Raw genomic sequence first — 14,094 nt, forward strand, 5'->3', positions numbered from 1 at the left:
CCTATACATGTGATGGCAGAAGAAAGTAAAATGGAAATTTTAAATTTAGAAATGTGACAGAAAGAAGTTATAAATTATACATTAAAGGATTTATTGGAAAGATGGTTGGAAGAAAGTATAATTGTGGTAAATTTTAAATTCAAAAAATAATATTAAAGAAAAATGGATTTAGAATGCAAATAAAAATATTCAACAAGAAACATATGAACTATATTAATTAATGAGTTAACACTTGCCTGGTTTGATGGTGCTTGTGCTATAGAAATTCCAGTAACAGCTCAATATCACAAGAAAAAGCTTTGAATTCTACAAAAGCTTTAAAAAAGACATTTTCTGATAGCAATGGATAGCTTAGTAAATTTTGTAACGGAAATAACAATGCTTTGAAGACTCTATATGAATGCACAGATACAGAGCATCTGTGCACTCTATATGAGTGCACAGATGCTCTGTATAAGTGAAAGTGCACCTTTAAATGAAAATAATGTGGAACAGTGGATTTTGCATTTTCCATCTTTAACACAACAATACGAACCCAAAGACATGTTTAACGTAGATGAACCCGGCCTCTTTTATCATGCTTTACCAAGTAAATCGTTAGTGTTTAAAGGTTCTAATTATTTTGATTATAAAAAAGAAAAACAAAGAGTGAGAATTTTATCTTGCGTAAATTCTTTGTGACAAAAAGAACAACCATTTATAATTAATACTGCACTGAGACCAAGATGTTTTAAAAACATGAATATGGCATCCACGAATGTTGATCGATATGCAAATAAAAAAAGTTTTCTGGATAATTTGTTTGAACATTATGCTATGAAGGGCACACTGGCTCCACTATTGGAAGAGGCTGCATATACACCTGGCTCCTTTTTAGGACTGAGAGAGGACTCTTCCCAACCAGGTTTCCAGTCCCACTATGTGGAAATAGTAGCTGCATTAACTAGTAACAAGTGAAAAAAAATAAAAATAGTAGTATGTTGCAAGCAGAACTTTGAAAACTGGAAGAACTTACACTAGGAAAAATTTTAGTTGGATCACACCAGAGAAATGCTTGGACACTTACCACGTGACACTAAAGCCTTTTAGTTCCTGTGTCTGTGTGACTCTCAACATTGAACATATTGATCCACTCTGTTCATCACCAATAAGATATTTTCTACCTACTACAGCAGGCCCCCATTATAACGCGGTTCGCTTTACGCTGATTCGCTATAATGTTGTTCTTATATTATAACCCATATCTGACTGTAACGCTGTCTCAGATCACTATAACACTCTTTTACAGATTGCATTTTTGGCATATTTAACGAAATCGTTTCATTTGATGGAGTCGATAGCTTGAAAATGAATGTCAAAACAGCATTAAAACGTTTCCCACGCCGACTTGAGAAATTTTCCAACTCTCAGTGATATTTTCTCGCACGCTAATTTAATTGCAGTACAGTGACTTGTTACGTAGTTCCGAGATCAACATTTTAAAAAATGATCAAGTATATTGCTTGTAATATTTGCGTTATATGCATTTATCCGAAGTCTAGTCATCATGCAGTACCGTTATTAGACATTGTGCGAAACGGACAGTTTACTTGAACATTGTATCATTATTAATGCAACCAACGCAGTTACATTTTTGAAGAGTTAATAATGGCTGATAAGAAAGAAAAAGCAACAAAGTCTGAGCGCAGTATGAAGACTATAAATGTAAGAAAAAGACTGAATTTTAAAATTAAATTAGACGTTTTGAAGCGAATCGATTCCGGTCAAAGACAAGCAGATGTGTGCCATAATTTAGGACTTGCAAGTTTAACTGTAAGAACAATTATAAAAAAAAAAATAAAGAATTAATTTTAGCAGTGGGAAAGATAGCTGTTCCATTGCAAGCAACTAGGGCTAGGCCGGCTATTTGGATATTATCTTCAATAAAATCCTATGTAGAATTCAGTTAAGTTAAATTTTATAAAAAAAAAAAAAAAAAAAAAGAGAGAGAGAGATTAGCCAATATGATGATTTACATAGTGTGCATAGTATTAGAGTCAGGCACCACCTGTGGTTTCCCAAATCTGCACCATATGTTCGCTGTGAAGGAATACAGTACTACTGTAAATGCCAGAAAAGGGTTCTATGTTGTATATGACATATTGCATTAGGTTCTGTTGTGTGTCCTGGCATTTGGCCACAGGGCCCCTTTGTGGGACTCCACGTTGCCTGCACACACCACAATATGATGATCTGAAGAAAACTCACCTAAAAAAAAAAAATGTGGAACCATTTAAAACTAGTAAGGGCTGGTTGAATAGATTTAAAATCCAGGGAGAAGCCACAAGTGCAGATTATGGAGCCGAAACTTTCAAAAAATATTTGCAGAATTATTGAAGAGGGGTATTATGTGTAATACTTCTCAACAAGTTTTTAACATAGATGAAGCAGGACTTTTGTGGAAATGAATGCCTAAAAGAAGTTTCATATTGAAAGAAGAAAAAAACATGCCAGGTTTCAAAGTGGCGGAGGATCGGCTGACTTTATTGTTGGGTGGTAACGCTGCGGGGGATTTAAAATTAATACCCATTTTAGTTTATTTGGAAGAGGGCCAAAGTCAACCCAAAATCGACACATTTTTCTTGATTAAATTCATCAATTAAATTAAATCAATTTAGATCAATTAAATTCATGATTTTAATTGGAATTTTAAGTTTAATTTTGATACGTAAGTAGTTACCACATAATTATATACGTATGTAATGCAGAATATTTTATATGTACAAATATTTGAATATTAAATATTTTGACCGACATTTGTGCATCTTTTCACTACTGTTTATTATTGATTAGGAAATATCCTATGGCACCGACCGCAACTCACAAATACACGTTACCTTATGGGAATGTGACGCTTGCTTAGTGTGGATTCACTTAGGACTCTGTTTTTCCGGAATGAATTATCAGCGTTAAGTGGGGGTCACCTGTATTATATAAAAAGTGCATTCTTGCATTAAATGACTCAGCAATTTGATCATTGGCAATACCTATTTTTTAAGACTAAAAATATTAGCAACAAACCAGGTATAGTGTACTGAAGTTAGCATTAGCAGAGGTAAACAATGCAATAAAGCAAGCTTATACAGCATCAGCCAAAAAAAAAAAAAAGAAAAACTTCCCATTTCACCCATCCATTCACTCCAAAAGTTTGTCCAGTTCTTCCTTGAATTTATTTAAGCTATCAACTTCCACAACAACAGATGGAAGTTTGTTTCAGCAATCAACTACAAAGGCAAATTTCTACACATCTATCCTACAACTGCCCTTCCTCAATTGGAATTTATGCCTCCTCAAGTGTGTAATCTGGGCAAGAGGAAGAATGCCATCATCAGCATTGGGTTCATCAGCATTGAGCCTGCTCAAACCATTCAAGGCCTTATACACCTCAATCAGATAACCTCATAGGTGCTTAGTCTCCAGATGCTGCAATTTACAAAACTTAAGCCTTTCTTTGTAAGAGCAGCCCCTTGTTCTCCTCACCAATCTTGTTGCCGTTCACTGTACTCATTCCAGCAGCTCTACATCTTTCCTAAAATGAGAATTCCAGACCTACACAAAGTACTCAAGGTGTGGCCTGACCATTGCCTTATACAAAGGGGAAATCACTTCCTTATCCCTGCTAGCAAAATTCCTGTATATTATTGACAAGATTCCATGAGCTGCTTTGTTGGACTGTCTGCACTGCTCAGAAAACTTCATATATGACTGCACAATTACCCGCAGGTCTCCACTACACACACACACACACACACACACACACACACACACACACACACACACACAGTGTAGTACCACACAGTTGGTATGTTTCTCTGGGGTTACTGCTACCCATATGCAGTACTTTGCATTTGTCAATGTTAAACTTCAGTTGCACTTCTCAGCCCATCTGCCCAACTTTACTAGATCCTGTTGTAGGAGCATACTGTCATTAACAACACTGCCAACCTTTGTATCATCTGCAAACTTGGAGATTAAGCCTGATATACCTTCATCAATATCACTGATAAATATGCAAAACAACAATGGGTTCAACATCGAACCCTGGGGAACTCCACTAATAACATTAGTCCACGAAGAGCAGTGTCCATTGATTACCATTATAGCCTTAATCTAGCCTTATTCTACATACCATATCAGAAAAGAATGTGAAAATCAAGCACCACCAGCATTTCACCACTTGTAAAATTTACTAGCACAAAAAATACATGTGCACCCAATGGCAACAGCAATCAACCACTGAAGATAGACTTGTGTATTCCTAATAATGAACATATTAACTTTGAAGAAAATAACTTGTATTATGATTGCAGATTTCTTGCCTTTTAATAGTATATTTATTGCCTTTTACTTAAAAAAAAAACTTGCTTATAGCAGATTACATTACTTGACAGATTGTACAGAACCAGGTCTTATGTTTCTCACTCAAAATAATGACTGGTCACAAATTTTTCTTAATTTATTTCAAACTATATTTAATGCAAATTCATTAATTCAATAACTGACTAATAAACAATGAATAAGGATTTCTACCTGGGTGGTGTATAAGGTGGTGGAGGAGGTGGTATAGTTCCCCTCAATGTTCCTGCTCTACTAGAAGGCCTACAAAAAAAATAATAAAAATTATTTCTTTTATTTCTTTGCAATAATGACTACCTTTCACAGCAAGCAAATTTCTAAAAACAATATTATTCAAATTTCACATCTGGAATACAAGCCATGTTTTTAACATGCCAAAACTACAATTTATAAACTTCTTTTAGAATACTGACTCATTGCTGCAGGAGTGTTATTAACAGTTCAGAGCAATGGTTAAAAAAAACTTGCCTTCTTAAAACATTAAAGATAACAATATTAATTAACTGAAAATTAGTAATTTTTGGTGAAAATTAATTTAGGAGAGATTGTATTACCTGACTTTAACAAAGTTGCAGAATTTTTTTTTTTTTTTTTTTTTTTTTCAGAATAATACTACAAAAAAATGAAAGTGGTATATCTAAAATCAAAACATTGTTGCTTAAAAGTGTGTTAGATATTCTGTCATATTTATTTGCATTGGAAAGGGAAATTAATTCTGGTTAAGACAGGGTCAGTTTAATGAGTTGCAGTAGATACTGGATTAGTTATGCACATCATCATCATCAGCCATTTTCAATCCACTGCAGGATGAAGATCCTGCAGTGGATTGAAGAAGTTCTTTCTGCAGAAGTTCTTTCTATTTTGTGCAATGGCCATCCATTTACTGCCCATAAACCCTTAAATTTCATCTGTCCATCTCCATTGTTGTCTTCCAGGTTTTCTTTTTTGGCTCCTCTTGGGTACCATTCTGTTATTTTTTTAGTCCATCTGTCATCATGTCTTCGAACTATGTGTCCTGCCCAAGTCCATTTCAGTTCTTTCGTTTTGATAAGAATGTCTCTTACTTGAGTTTGCTGCCTAATCCACTCTTCATATCCAACAGTCTGATTCCTAATATAATTTGTTCCATTTTTCAGCTTCTCTTCCATTCAATTGGTGAGTGCCCAAGTTTCACTTCCATAAATCATGGTGGGAAATGTGTACTGGTTCATTATTTTTTGTTTCAGATAAATTGGGATATTGCTCCTCAGTATGTGACATATTTCCTGAATGATATCCATCCAAAATTTAATTTTCTCTTAACTTCCAACCATTTATCATTATTACAGCTGATGACTTGTCCAAGATAAACATATGAAACCATCTTTTCAATTTCTGCTCCTTCAATGATTATATCCCTTTCTGTGGCATACTTGTTCCTCATTACTTTTGTTTAAGATTTTCTGATTTGTTTAACTGATTAAGATTTTCCTCTAATTCTTTAGGATCATGGCTTATGATTACAATATCATTTGCAAATCCTAAATGGCTCAGGAACTCTCACTTCACATTGACTATGTTCTGCAACGTCCAATCTTCTGAAAGCTTCTTCAAAGGCAGCAGTAAACAACTTCGGAGATATTGTCTCCTTGTTGAACTCCTTTCTCAATTTTAAATTTGCTACTATCTTTTTATAGTCTAATAAAGGAGATAGCATTCTCACATATTTTCTTCAAAATCATAATGTATGGGATGTCTATGCCTTGTCTTTCCAGTGCCCAAAACATTGCCTTATGCTATGGAGTCAAATGGCTTTTCATAATCCACAAATGCCAGGCATAATGGTGTTTTATATTCATTTGCTTTCTCCATTAGCTGTGATACTACATGAAGGTGATCCATAGTTGAGAATCCTGTCCTAAACCCAGCTTGCTCTTTTGGTTGATTCTCATTAAGTATTCTTCCTAATCTGTTAGTAATGACCCTTGTGAACAACTTATAGATGTGGGACAACAAGCTAATTGGTCTATAATTTCCAATTTCTGATTCATCTCCTTTTGCATTTTGTGAAGAGTCTTGCCAGTTTCTGTGTCACGTCTCTTCCTCCTAATTTTAACAACTCTACAGTAACTTCATTTTCACCTGGAACTTTTTTGATTCTTCATTTTCTTCAATGCATGTTCCACCTCATCAGGTATGTTGCATGTGTTGCTAATTTGTGATCTATCTTCCCCACTGCTGGAATCATTCCCTTGCTCTATATATAATACTTCATGGTAGTCTTCTGCTATTTGAATTATGCCTTTTCTGCTATTTATAAGTACCATGACTACTCTTCAGATTCAGTATCATTTGTCTTTCTGTATTACTGCTTATGATTGCTGATTTAAGTCTTATGCTTGTTCTACTTTTCTTGTGTTAAATCTTCTGTTATAGACATTATTATATAAATCCTTTATCATATTTTCGAAGTAAATGTAAATTTTTCATTGGTTAAAACAAGTTTAAATTCTTAGCCAACTTTCTCATACCACTCAGAGAGAAAATTTGGCTCAACTATAATTAGGCTCTTAGTCTTTAAATAGGCCTCTGAGGTTGGGAAAATTCATATTCACAATGATTACACTCGTACACCAACCGTTAAATTAAAATTTTTAATAAATAAAACTGAGATATAAAATATACTGTGAAATAATCTATTTACAATAAGTATAGTACAAATAAAAGCATTAAAAACATTAAAACAAAATACGATAAAATAAATAAAACAATGAGACCAAAATCTTTAAAATCTTAAAATACCGGATACCGTAGCTTTCAGAGGCATCCGCCTCCTTTCTCAACAGTGCACTTCTATTGTGCAACACATCCTTAAGTAGTAGCAGGCTCATGGCACTGAGCACGTGGTTCCACAGGAACCTGGGCAGTATTCCCCTCATGCATACTAGAACTGGAAATGGCTCGGGAGCGCGTCAGACGGAACCGATCATCCTGGCCGAGGACCACTGCCTCAAGGAGGGGATGCATACAAATTTCCCTGTCTCTGTTGATGGAATTATTGTTGGAAGAACAAATTCGTAAGCTCTCACAAGCCACTTGCAGTCCCAGAACCTATGAGCACGGTCGACGATGACAGTATCCTCTGGGGAGATCTGATGATGCTTCTCCCAAAAATGCTCCGCCACAGCAGACTTCCCATAATCCACGATCTTTATAGCATTCATGTGTTCCCCCAGACGATCTTTAAACCTATGCCTCATTTCACCAACATAACACTCCCCACAATCTGGGCACTTAATCTCATAAACGACCCCACTACTAGCAGCTTTTGCTATGGGCTCTATAACCTGAGCCACCACTGTACGCAACCTTTGTCCCGGAAGCTGCACACAGTGTGCCTGGCATTCATGTAATACTCGTGCTATACGTACAGTAATTTCCGGATAGTAGGGAATTTTTGGTATTTGGTATGTTGAGGGTCTAGCGGCTCCTGGGATTTCTCCCATCTCCGCGGTGTTCTCTGTATCGAGTGACAGTACCCTGTCAAGCCAGAGATTTAAAGTGTGTGGATCGTGTATAGTGTAGTCTGTTGTGCCCATTGTTCATCTGGCTTATTGGCCATCGGGCCCCTGATGGGATCCGACGTTGCCCATACCGCGCCACGTGGAGGTTAGCCAGGTGTTACCAATAAGGAATCAGTATTCTGGCAGGTCCTGCTACCTACTTTCCTCAGATTTCAATGGCTAGGACCTATAAAAAAAAAAAAAAAAAAAAAAAAAAAGACATTGCTTTAATCGCTGTTAGTGCTTTGTTTGGTCATAGAGATTTGCCTTAAGAGCGAGAATGGATTGTAAGCTGGATGAGTTTTATTTTTTTTGGCCAAAAAGGGTCGGGCAGGCAATTTTGGTGTAGTTACAATTTTGACATGTGGGGCTGTGCACTGTGAAGGTAGACAGATTCATAGTAGGGAATGTATGCAGTGGTAACTGGTGTGAATGGTCCACTTTGATTGGACTCCCCACCTCTACTGTATTTGTCCATGACCCTCTGGGGGGTAGCCACATTTCCTGAGGTCCGCTGTGACTCAACTAATTTCCTTTTCTCTATCCTCGGCGGTACTGTTATTGTTTGTTTGTTATTTGATTTTTAGGAGCATTAGCAACTAAGGCCATATGGCTCTGGGATATGCGGTGGTCATTCCCTGACCTTTCCGCATCCTCCGTATTTGGTGGTGACGGGCTCGAACCCCGGTCTAATCAAGAAGCGTGTGCTACGCACTGCTGCTCCTTCCCACCTGGCTATGGAGGCACCGCTCGGAGGTACTGCAGTGGGACACAACCCTATCCAATAATGCTTTAACGACACTGTTCTTATGCTGACTGGATTGTGCCGAACTGTAGTGAATCTATTGGCTCCGGCACATAGGCTTTCTATACACTCTTGTTTTTAGCCTAGGGCCTTCTCTATAAACCAATACATCAAGGAATGGGAGGGTACCAACTGCTTCCACCTCCGAGGTGAACTGAATGAATGGGGAGAAGCTATTAAGCAGACTAAGTACTTCATCTTCTCTCTCTCCCTCTGAATAATGGTAAACGTGTCATCAACATACCTTTTCCATTTACGTATGGGGAACTCCAACCCATCAAAAATCCTAGTTTCCAGTTCCTCCATGGCTAAGTTACCTACAATGGCACCAAAGAATTTTTGAGGGGTTGGAGTTCCCCATACATAAATGGAAAAGGTATGTTGATGCCACGTTTACCATTATTCAGAGGGAGTGAGAAGATGAAGTACTTAGTCTGCTTAATAGCTTCTCCCCGTTCATTCAATTCACCTCGGAGGTGGAAGCAGCTGGTACCTCTCATTCCTTGATGTATTGGTTTATAGAGAAGGCCCTAGGCTAAAAACAAGAGTGTACAGAAAGCCTATGTGCCGGAGCCAATACACTCACTATAGTTCGACAATCCAGTCAGCATAAGAACAGTGTCGCTAAAGTATTATTGGATAGGGTTGGGTCCCACCGCAGTACCTCTGAGGATAGAGAAAACGAAATTAGTCGAGTCACAGCAGACCTCAGGAAATGTTGGCTACCCCCAGAGGGTCATGGACAAATACATTAGAGGTGGGGAGTCCAATCAAAGTGGGCCATTCACACCAGTTACCAATGCATACATTCCCTACTATCCGGGCATTACTGAACGTATGGCACGAGTATTATGTGAATGCAGGCACGCTGTGTGGAGGTTGCATACAGTGGTGTCTCAGATTAAAGACCCCATAGCAAAAGATCCTAGTAGTGGGATCGTTTACGAGATTAGGTGCCCGATTGTGGGGAGTGTTATGTTGGTGAAACGAGGCGTAGGTTTAAAGATCGTCTGGGGGAACACATGAATGCTATAAAGACCGCGGATTATGGGAAGTCTGCTGTGGTGGAGCATTTCTGGGAGAAGCATCATCAGATCTCCCAAGAGGATGCTGTCATTGTCGACCATGCTCATACGTTATGGGACCACAAGTGGCTTGAGAGCTTATGAATTTGTTCTTCCAACAATAATTCCATCAATAGTGCAGTGTATCCATCAATAGTGCTGGGCAGTGCAGTGTCAAGTCAGTTTGGTGTGACATAAGCATTGGGAGATCAAAATTGAGAGTAGGAGTGTGCTATAGGCCTAATGACTCTGATGAGTATAATAAGAAACCGTACAGGGAAATAGAGTGGGCCAGTAAATCAGAGAGTCTTATAATGGGGATTTTAATTTCCCAGATATTGATTGGAATTTGTGGGTTGGTCACTCACACACTAGCAAGGTGTTTGTGGATTTATTGGATGATTGTTTTCTACATCAGCATGTTCGCAAGGCAACTAGAGGAAGTAATACTCTTGATTTGATTATCAGTAGTCATTCTTCGTGCATTAAGAATCTGCAGATAAAGGAACCACTAGGTGGCAGTGATCACAGTGTGCTGAAGTGGGATTTACTCAAAGAGGTAACTACCATCAGGGTAGTTGGGGTTTTTGCTTTCGTAAAGGCGACTACGATGGTCTGAGACAGTATTTAAATTCTATACAGTGGGACTAATTGATGATGTTACCAACAGCAAATTCAAAATGGGAAGCATTCAAAGAACTTATCTTGGAAGCTACTAGGCTTTACATACCAACTATGAAATATTGTTCAAGGTTTAGGCCTAAATGCATGTCAGATGAACTAATAAGACATATGGCAGAGAAGAAAAACGCATGGGATACATATAAATTAACACGTGACATAGAAGCCTATGATAGATATAAGTTGATCTGTAACCAAGTTACAAAGGAGGTTAGGCAGGCGAAGGCGGATTACGAGAAATCTTTGGCAAATGATGCAAAGAAAAACAGCAAAGAGTTCTTTACTTATGTAAATTCTAGAAGAAAGGGGATGAATTAGATTGATCCACTTGATATCGATGGTTCAACCGTTGATGATCCTGCTCGGGTAGCTAACAAACTAAATGAATATTTTGCATCGGCATTCACACATGAGGAGTTATTCAGCGAGGGGAATGCCAGAGGTGTATTCAACTCTGGCAGTAAGCTTGATAATCTTGTAATAACAGAGTAAAGTGGAGGAGAAATTGTTGAAGATAAACACAAGAAAGGCACCTGGGATGGATGGAATCTATCCAGTTATATTAAAGGAGGCAGCAAAGGAAGTAAGCAAACCCTTAGTCATAATTATGAGAGCTTCCTTAGACTCAGGGGAGGTACCCATAGACTGGAGATGTGTAAATGTGACCCAAATTCTCAAAGGAGGATCAAAGTCTGACACAAGTAATTATAGACCTGTGAGTTTAATATCTGTTCCAGGAAAATTAATGGAGGCACTGGTTAAAGAAGCACTGCAGGATCATCTAGACAAGATTTCAGTTATAGCTCGGACAGATCATGGTTTTGTTAAGGGAAAGTCTTGTCTGACAAATTTGATTGGATACTATGATGCAATAACAAAAGAACTGAATGCAGGGAATAACTTTGATATTATTGTATTGTTATTTGGTTTTTAGGAGCATTAGCAACTAAGGCCATATTGCTCCGTGATATGCGGTGGTCATTCCCTGACCTTTCCGCATCCTCCGTATTTGGTGGTGACGGGCTCGAACCCCGGTCTAATCAAGAAACGTGTGCTACGCACTGCTGCTCCTTCCCACCTGGCTACGGAGGCGCCTTTTGATATTATATATTTGGATCTTAGAAAGGCTTTTGATACTGTTACACATGGAAGACTGCTGCACAAATTGGTGCAGTGTGACATTGGAGGCAAATTGCTGCTATGGATAAAGGGGTGGTTGAGGGGGAGAAGACAGAGTGGTAATCAATGGACACTGCTCATCGTGGACTAATGTTATTAGTGGAGTTCCTCAGGGTTCAGTGTTGGGTCATTATTGTTTTCTGTATTTATAAATAATATTGATGATGGTATATCAAGCTTAATGTCCAAGTTTGCAGACGATACAAAGGTTGGCAGGGTTGTTAAGGACACTACTGACGCTATTCTGCTGCAACAGGATCTGGAAAGGTTGAGCAGATGAGCTGAGAGTGGCAAATGAAGTTTAACACTGACAAATGTAAAGTACTACATATGGGAAACAGCAACCCCAGAGCAACTTATCAACTCTGTGGTACTATACTGACAGTGGTAGAGAATGAAAAGGCCCTGGGGGTAATTGTGCAGGCAGATATGAAGTTCTCTGAGCAGTGCAGATGGGCAGCAAGAGTAGCTCATGGTGTCTTGTCAATGATATACAGGAATTTTTCTAGCAGGGATAAGGAGGTGATTATTCTCTTGTATAAGGCAATGGTCAGGCCACACCTTGAGTACTGTATACAGGTCTGGAGGCCTCATTTCAAGATGGATGTAGAGCTGCTGGAACGAGTACAGAGAAGGGCAACAAGATTAGTGAATGGAACAAAGGGGTGCTCTTACGAAGAAAGGCTTAAGTTTTGCAAATTATAGTGTCTGGAGAATAGGCACCAGCGAGGTGATCTGATAGAGGTGTATAAAGCCTTGAATGGTTTGAGCATGCTCAATGCTCATGGGATTCTTACTCTTGCTCAGAATAATCACCTGAGAGGGCATAAATTCAAATTGAGGAAAGACAGATGGGCAGAAATTTGCCTTTCGCCAGCGGGTAGTTGGTTGGTGGAACAGACTTCCATCCCTTGTTGTGGAAGTTGATAGCTTAAATAAATTTAAGGCTCAGCTGGACAGGTATTTCGAACGAACGGAGGGTGAAGTGGAAGTGTTTTTCTTTTTTTTTTGGCTGATGCTGCATAAGCTTGCTTTCTTGCATCATATGCCTCTACTAATGCTAATAGAGACAGGGGAATTCGTATGCATCCCCTCCTCGAGGCGGTGGTCCTCAGACGGGATGATCGGTTCCATCTGACATGCTCCCGAGCTATTTCCGGTTCTAGTACGCATGAGGGGAATACCGCCCAGGTTCCCGTGGAACCATGTGCTGTGAGCCTGCTACTACTTGAGGTTGTGTTGCACAATAGAAATGCACTGTTGAGAAAGGAGGCAGATGCCTCTGAAAGCTACGGTATCCAGTATTTTAAGATTTTAAAGATTTTAGTCTCATTGTTTTATTTATTTTATCGTATTTTATTTTAATGCTTTTATTTGTACTGTACTTATTGTAAATAGATTATTTCACAGTATATTTTATATCTCAGTTTTATTTATTAAAAATTTTAATTTAACAGTTGGTGTACAAGTGTAATCATTGTGAATATTAGGCTCTTAATAAAGTGAAGAAAACTGAATAAAGTAAAACTTGTCATATATGACTAGCTTGGTTCCATAATTAAATTCATTACTAAAGATTGATATTTTTTTTTTTTTTCCATCAAGGAAGTTGATTCATAGGAGTTCTCATTTACTGTTTCAGTTTTGCTAAATTGTAACTTATATCAAAGCATTTTTGTTTCTGGCGGTGCCGTTCTTTTGCTATAAGCTTGTGCTCTGTACTATTACAGAAGTGCTATCACTGTATTCTCTACTAGTGTGCTATTACAGTGACAATGACACTGAAATAGTAATAATAATATGGAATAATATAGAGTGTTTACCATAATTATTATTGTACACTGTAATGTACAATATGATATAACTAGAGATATGATATGATATGATATGATATGATATGATTCAAAGGGTGCTAATGCTATACAGGGTGTCTCAAATATATATTGGTACAAACATTTAGGGGAGGTAGGTAACATCTAAAGGAATGTGAATCGTATAGGAACCCATAACCGGAAACTTCACTGTAAGTCGATACATGGCACTGTTCATCAGTTCACGAGAGGGAAAATTTCTGGTTTACTCATTCAATCAGCAGTAGTCGCTGCACAAAGAGCATGCATCGATATACGAACTGTGAGCTGTCAGACATGCACCTAGTGTATGGATTAGCAGAGGGAAATGGACGAGCCACTCAACGAATTTATGGAGAACGCTTCCCACACAGACATGTACTGGACCACGTTTGTTTGCGCGTGTGAATCAAAATTTGTGTGATTATGGGTCATTTAGAGATAACAGGAGTGGTGTGGGCAGACCACTTTCCACACGAACTCCTGCCATGGAAGAAAGTGTGTTGAATGCCGTCCAGAATACTCCTACTACCAGCACATGTGCCATTGCCTCTGCCTTAGGAGTGTCTCGTTGCAGT

General features: G+C 38.3%; 1 protein-coding gene across 3 annotated transcripts in view; it reads right to left on the bottom strand.

The window, feature by feature from the left end:
• Positions 1 to 14,094, bottom strand: part of Scgalpha (sarcoglycan alpha) — a 91,134-nt gene that overhangs the window by 14,581 nt on the left and 62,459 nt on the right. For 2 of the 3 annotated variants that reach the window (XM_090372046.1, XM_090372045.1), the window contains one exon: positions 4,570 to 4,638. In XM_090372046.1, coding sequence (XP_090228172.1) covers positions 4,570 to 4,638 — 69 coding nt within the window. Of the gene's footprint in view, positions 1 to 4,569; positions 4,639 to 14,094 lie in introns of those variants that run through there. The other variant, XM_090372047.1, reaches the window with a different exon arrangement.

This window comes from Mastigoproctus giganteus, chromosome 4 (genome assembly GCF_048544385.1).
Source record: "Mastigoproctus giganteus isolate SK-2022 chromosome 4, ASM4854438v1, whole genome shotgun sequence".
In the NCBI taxonomy this organism is placed as follows: domain Eukaryota; kingdom Metazoa; phylum Arthropoda; class Arachnida; order Uropygi; family Thelyphonidae; genus Mastigoproctus; species Mastigoproctus giganteus.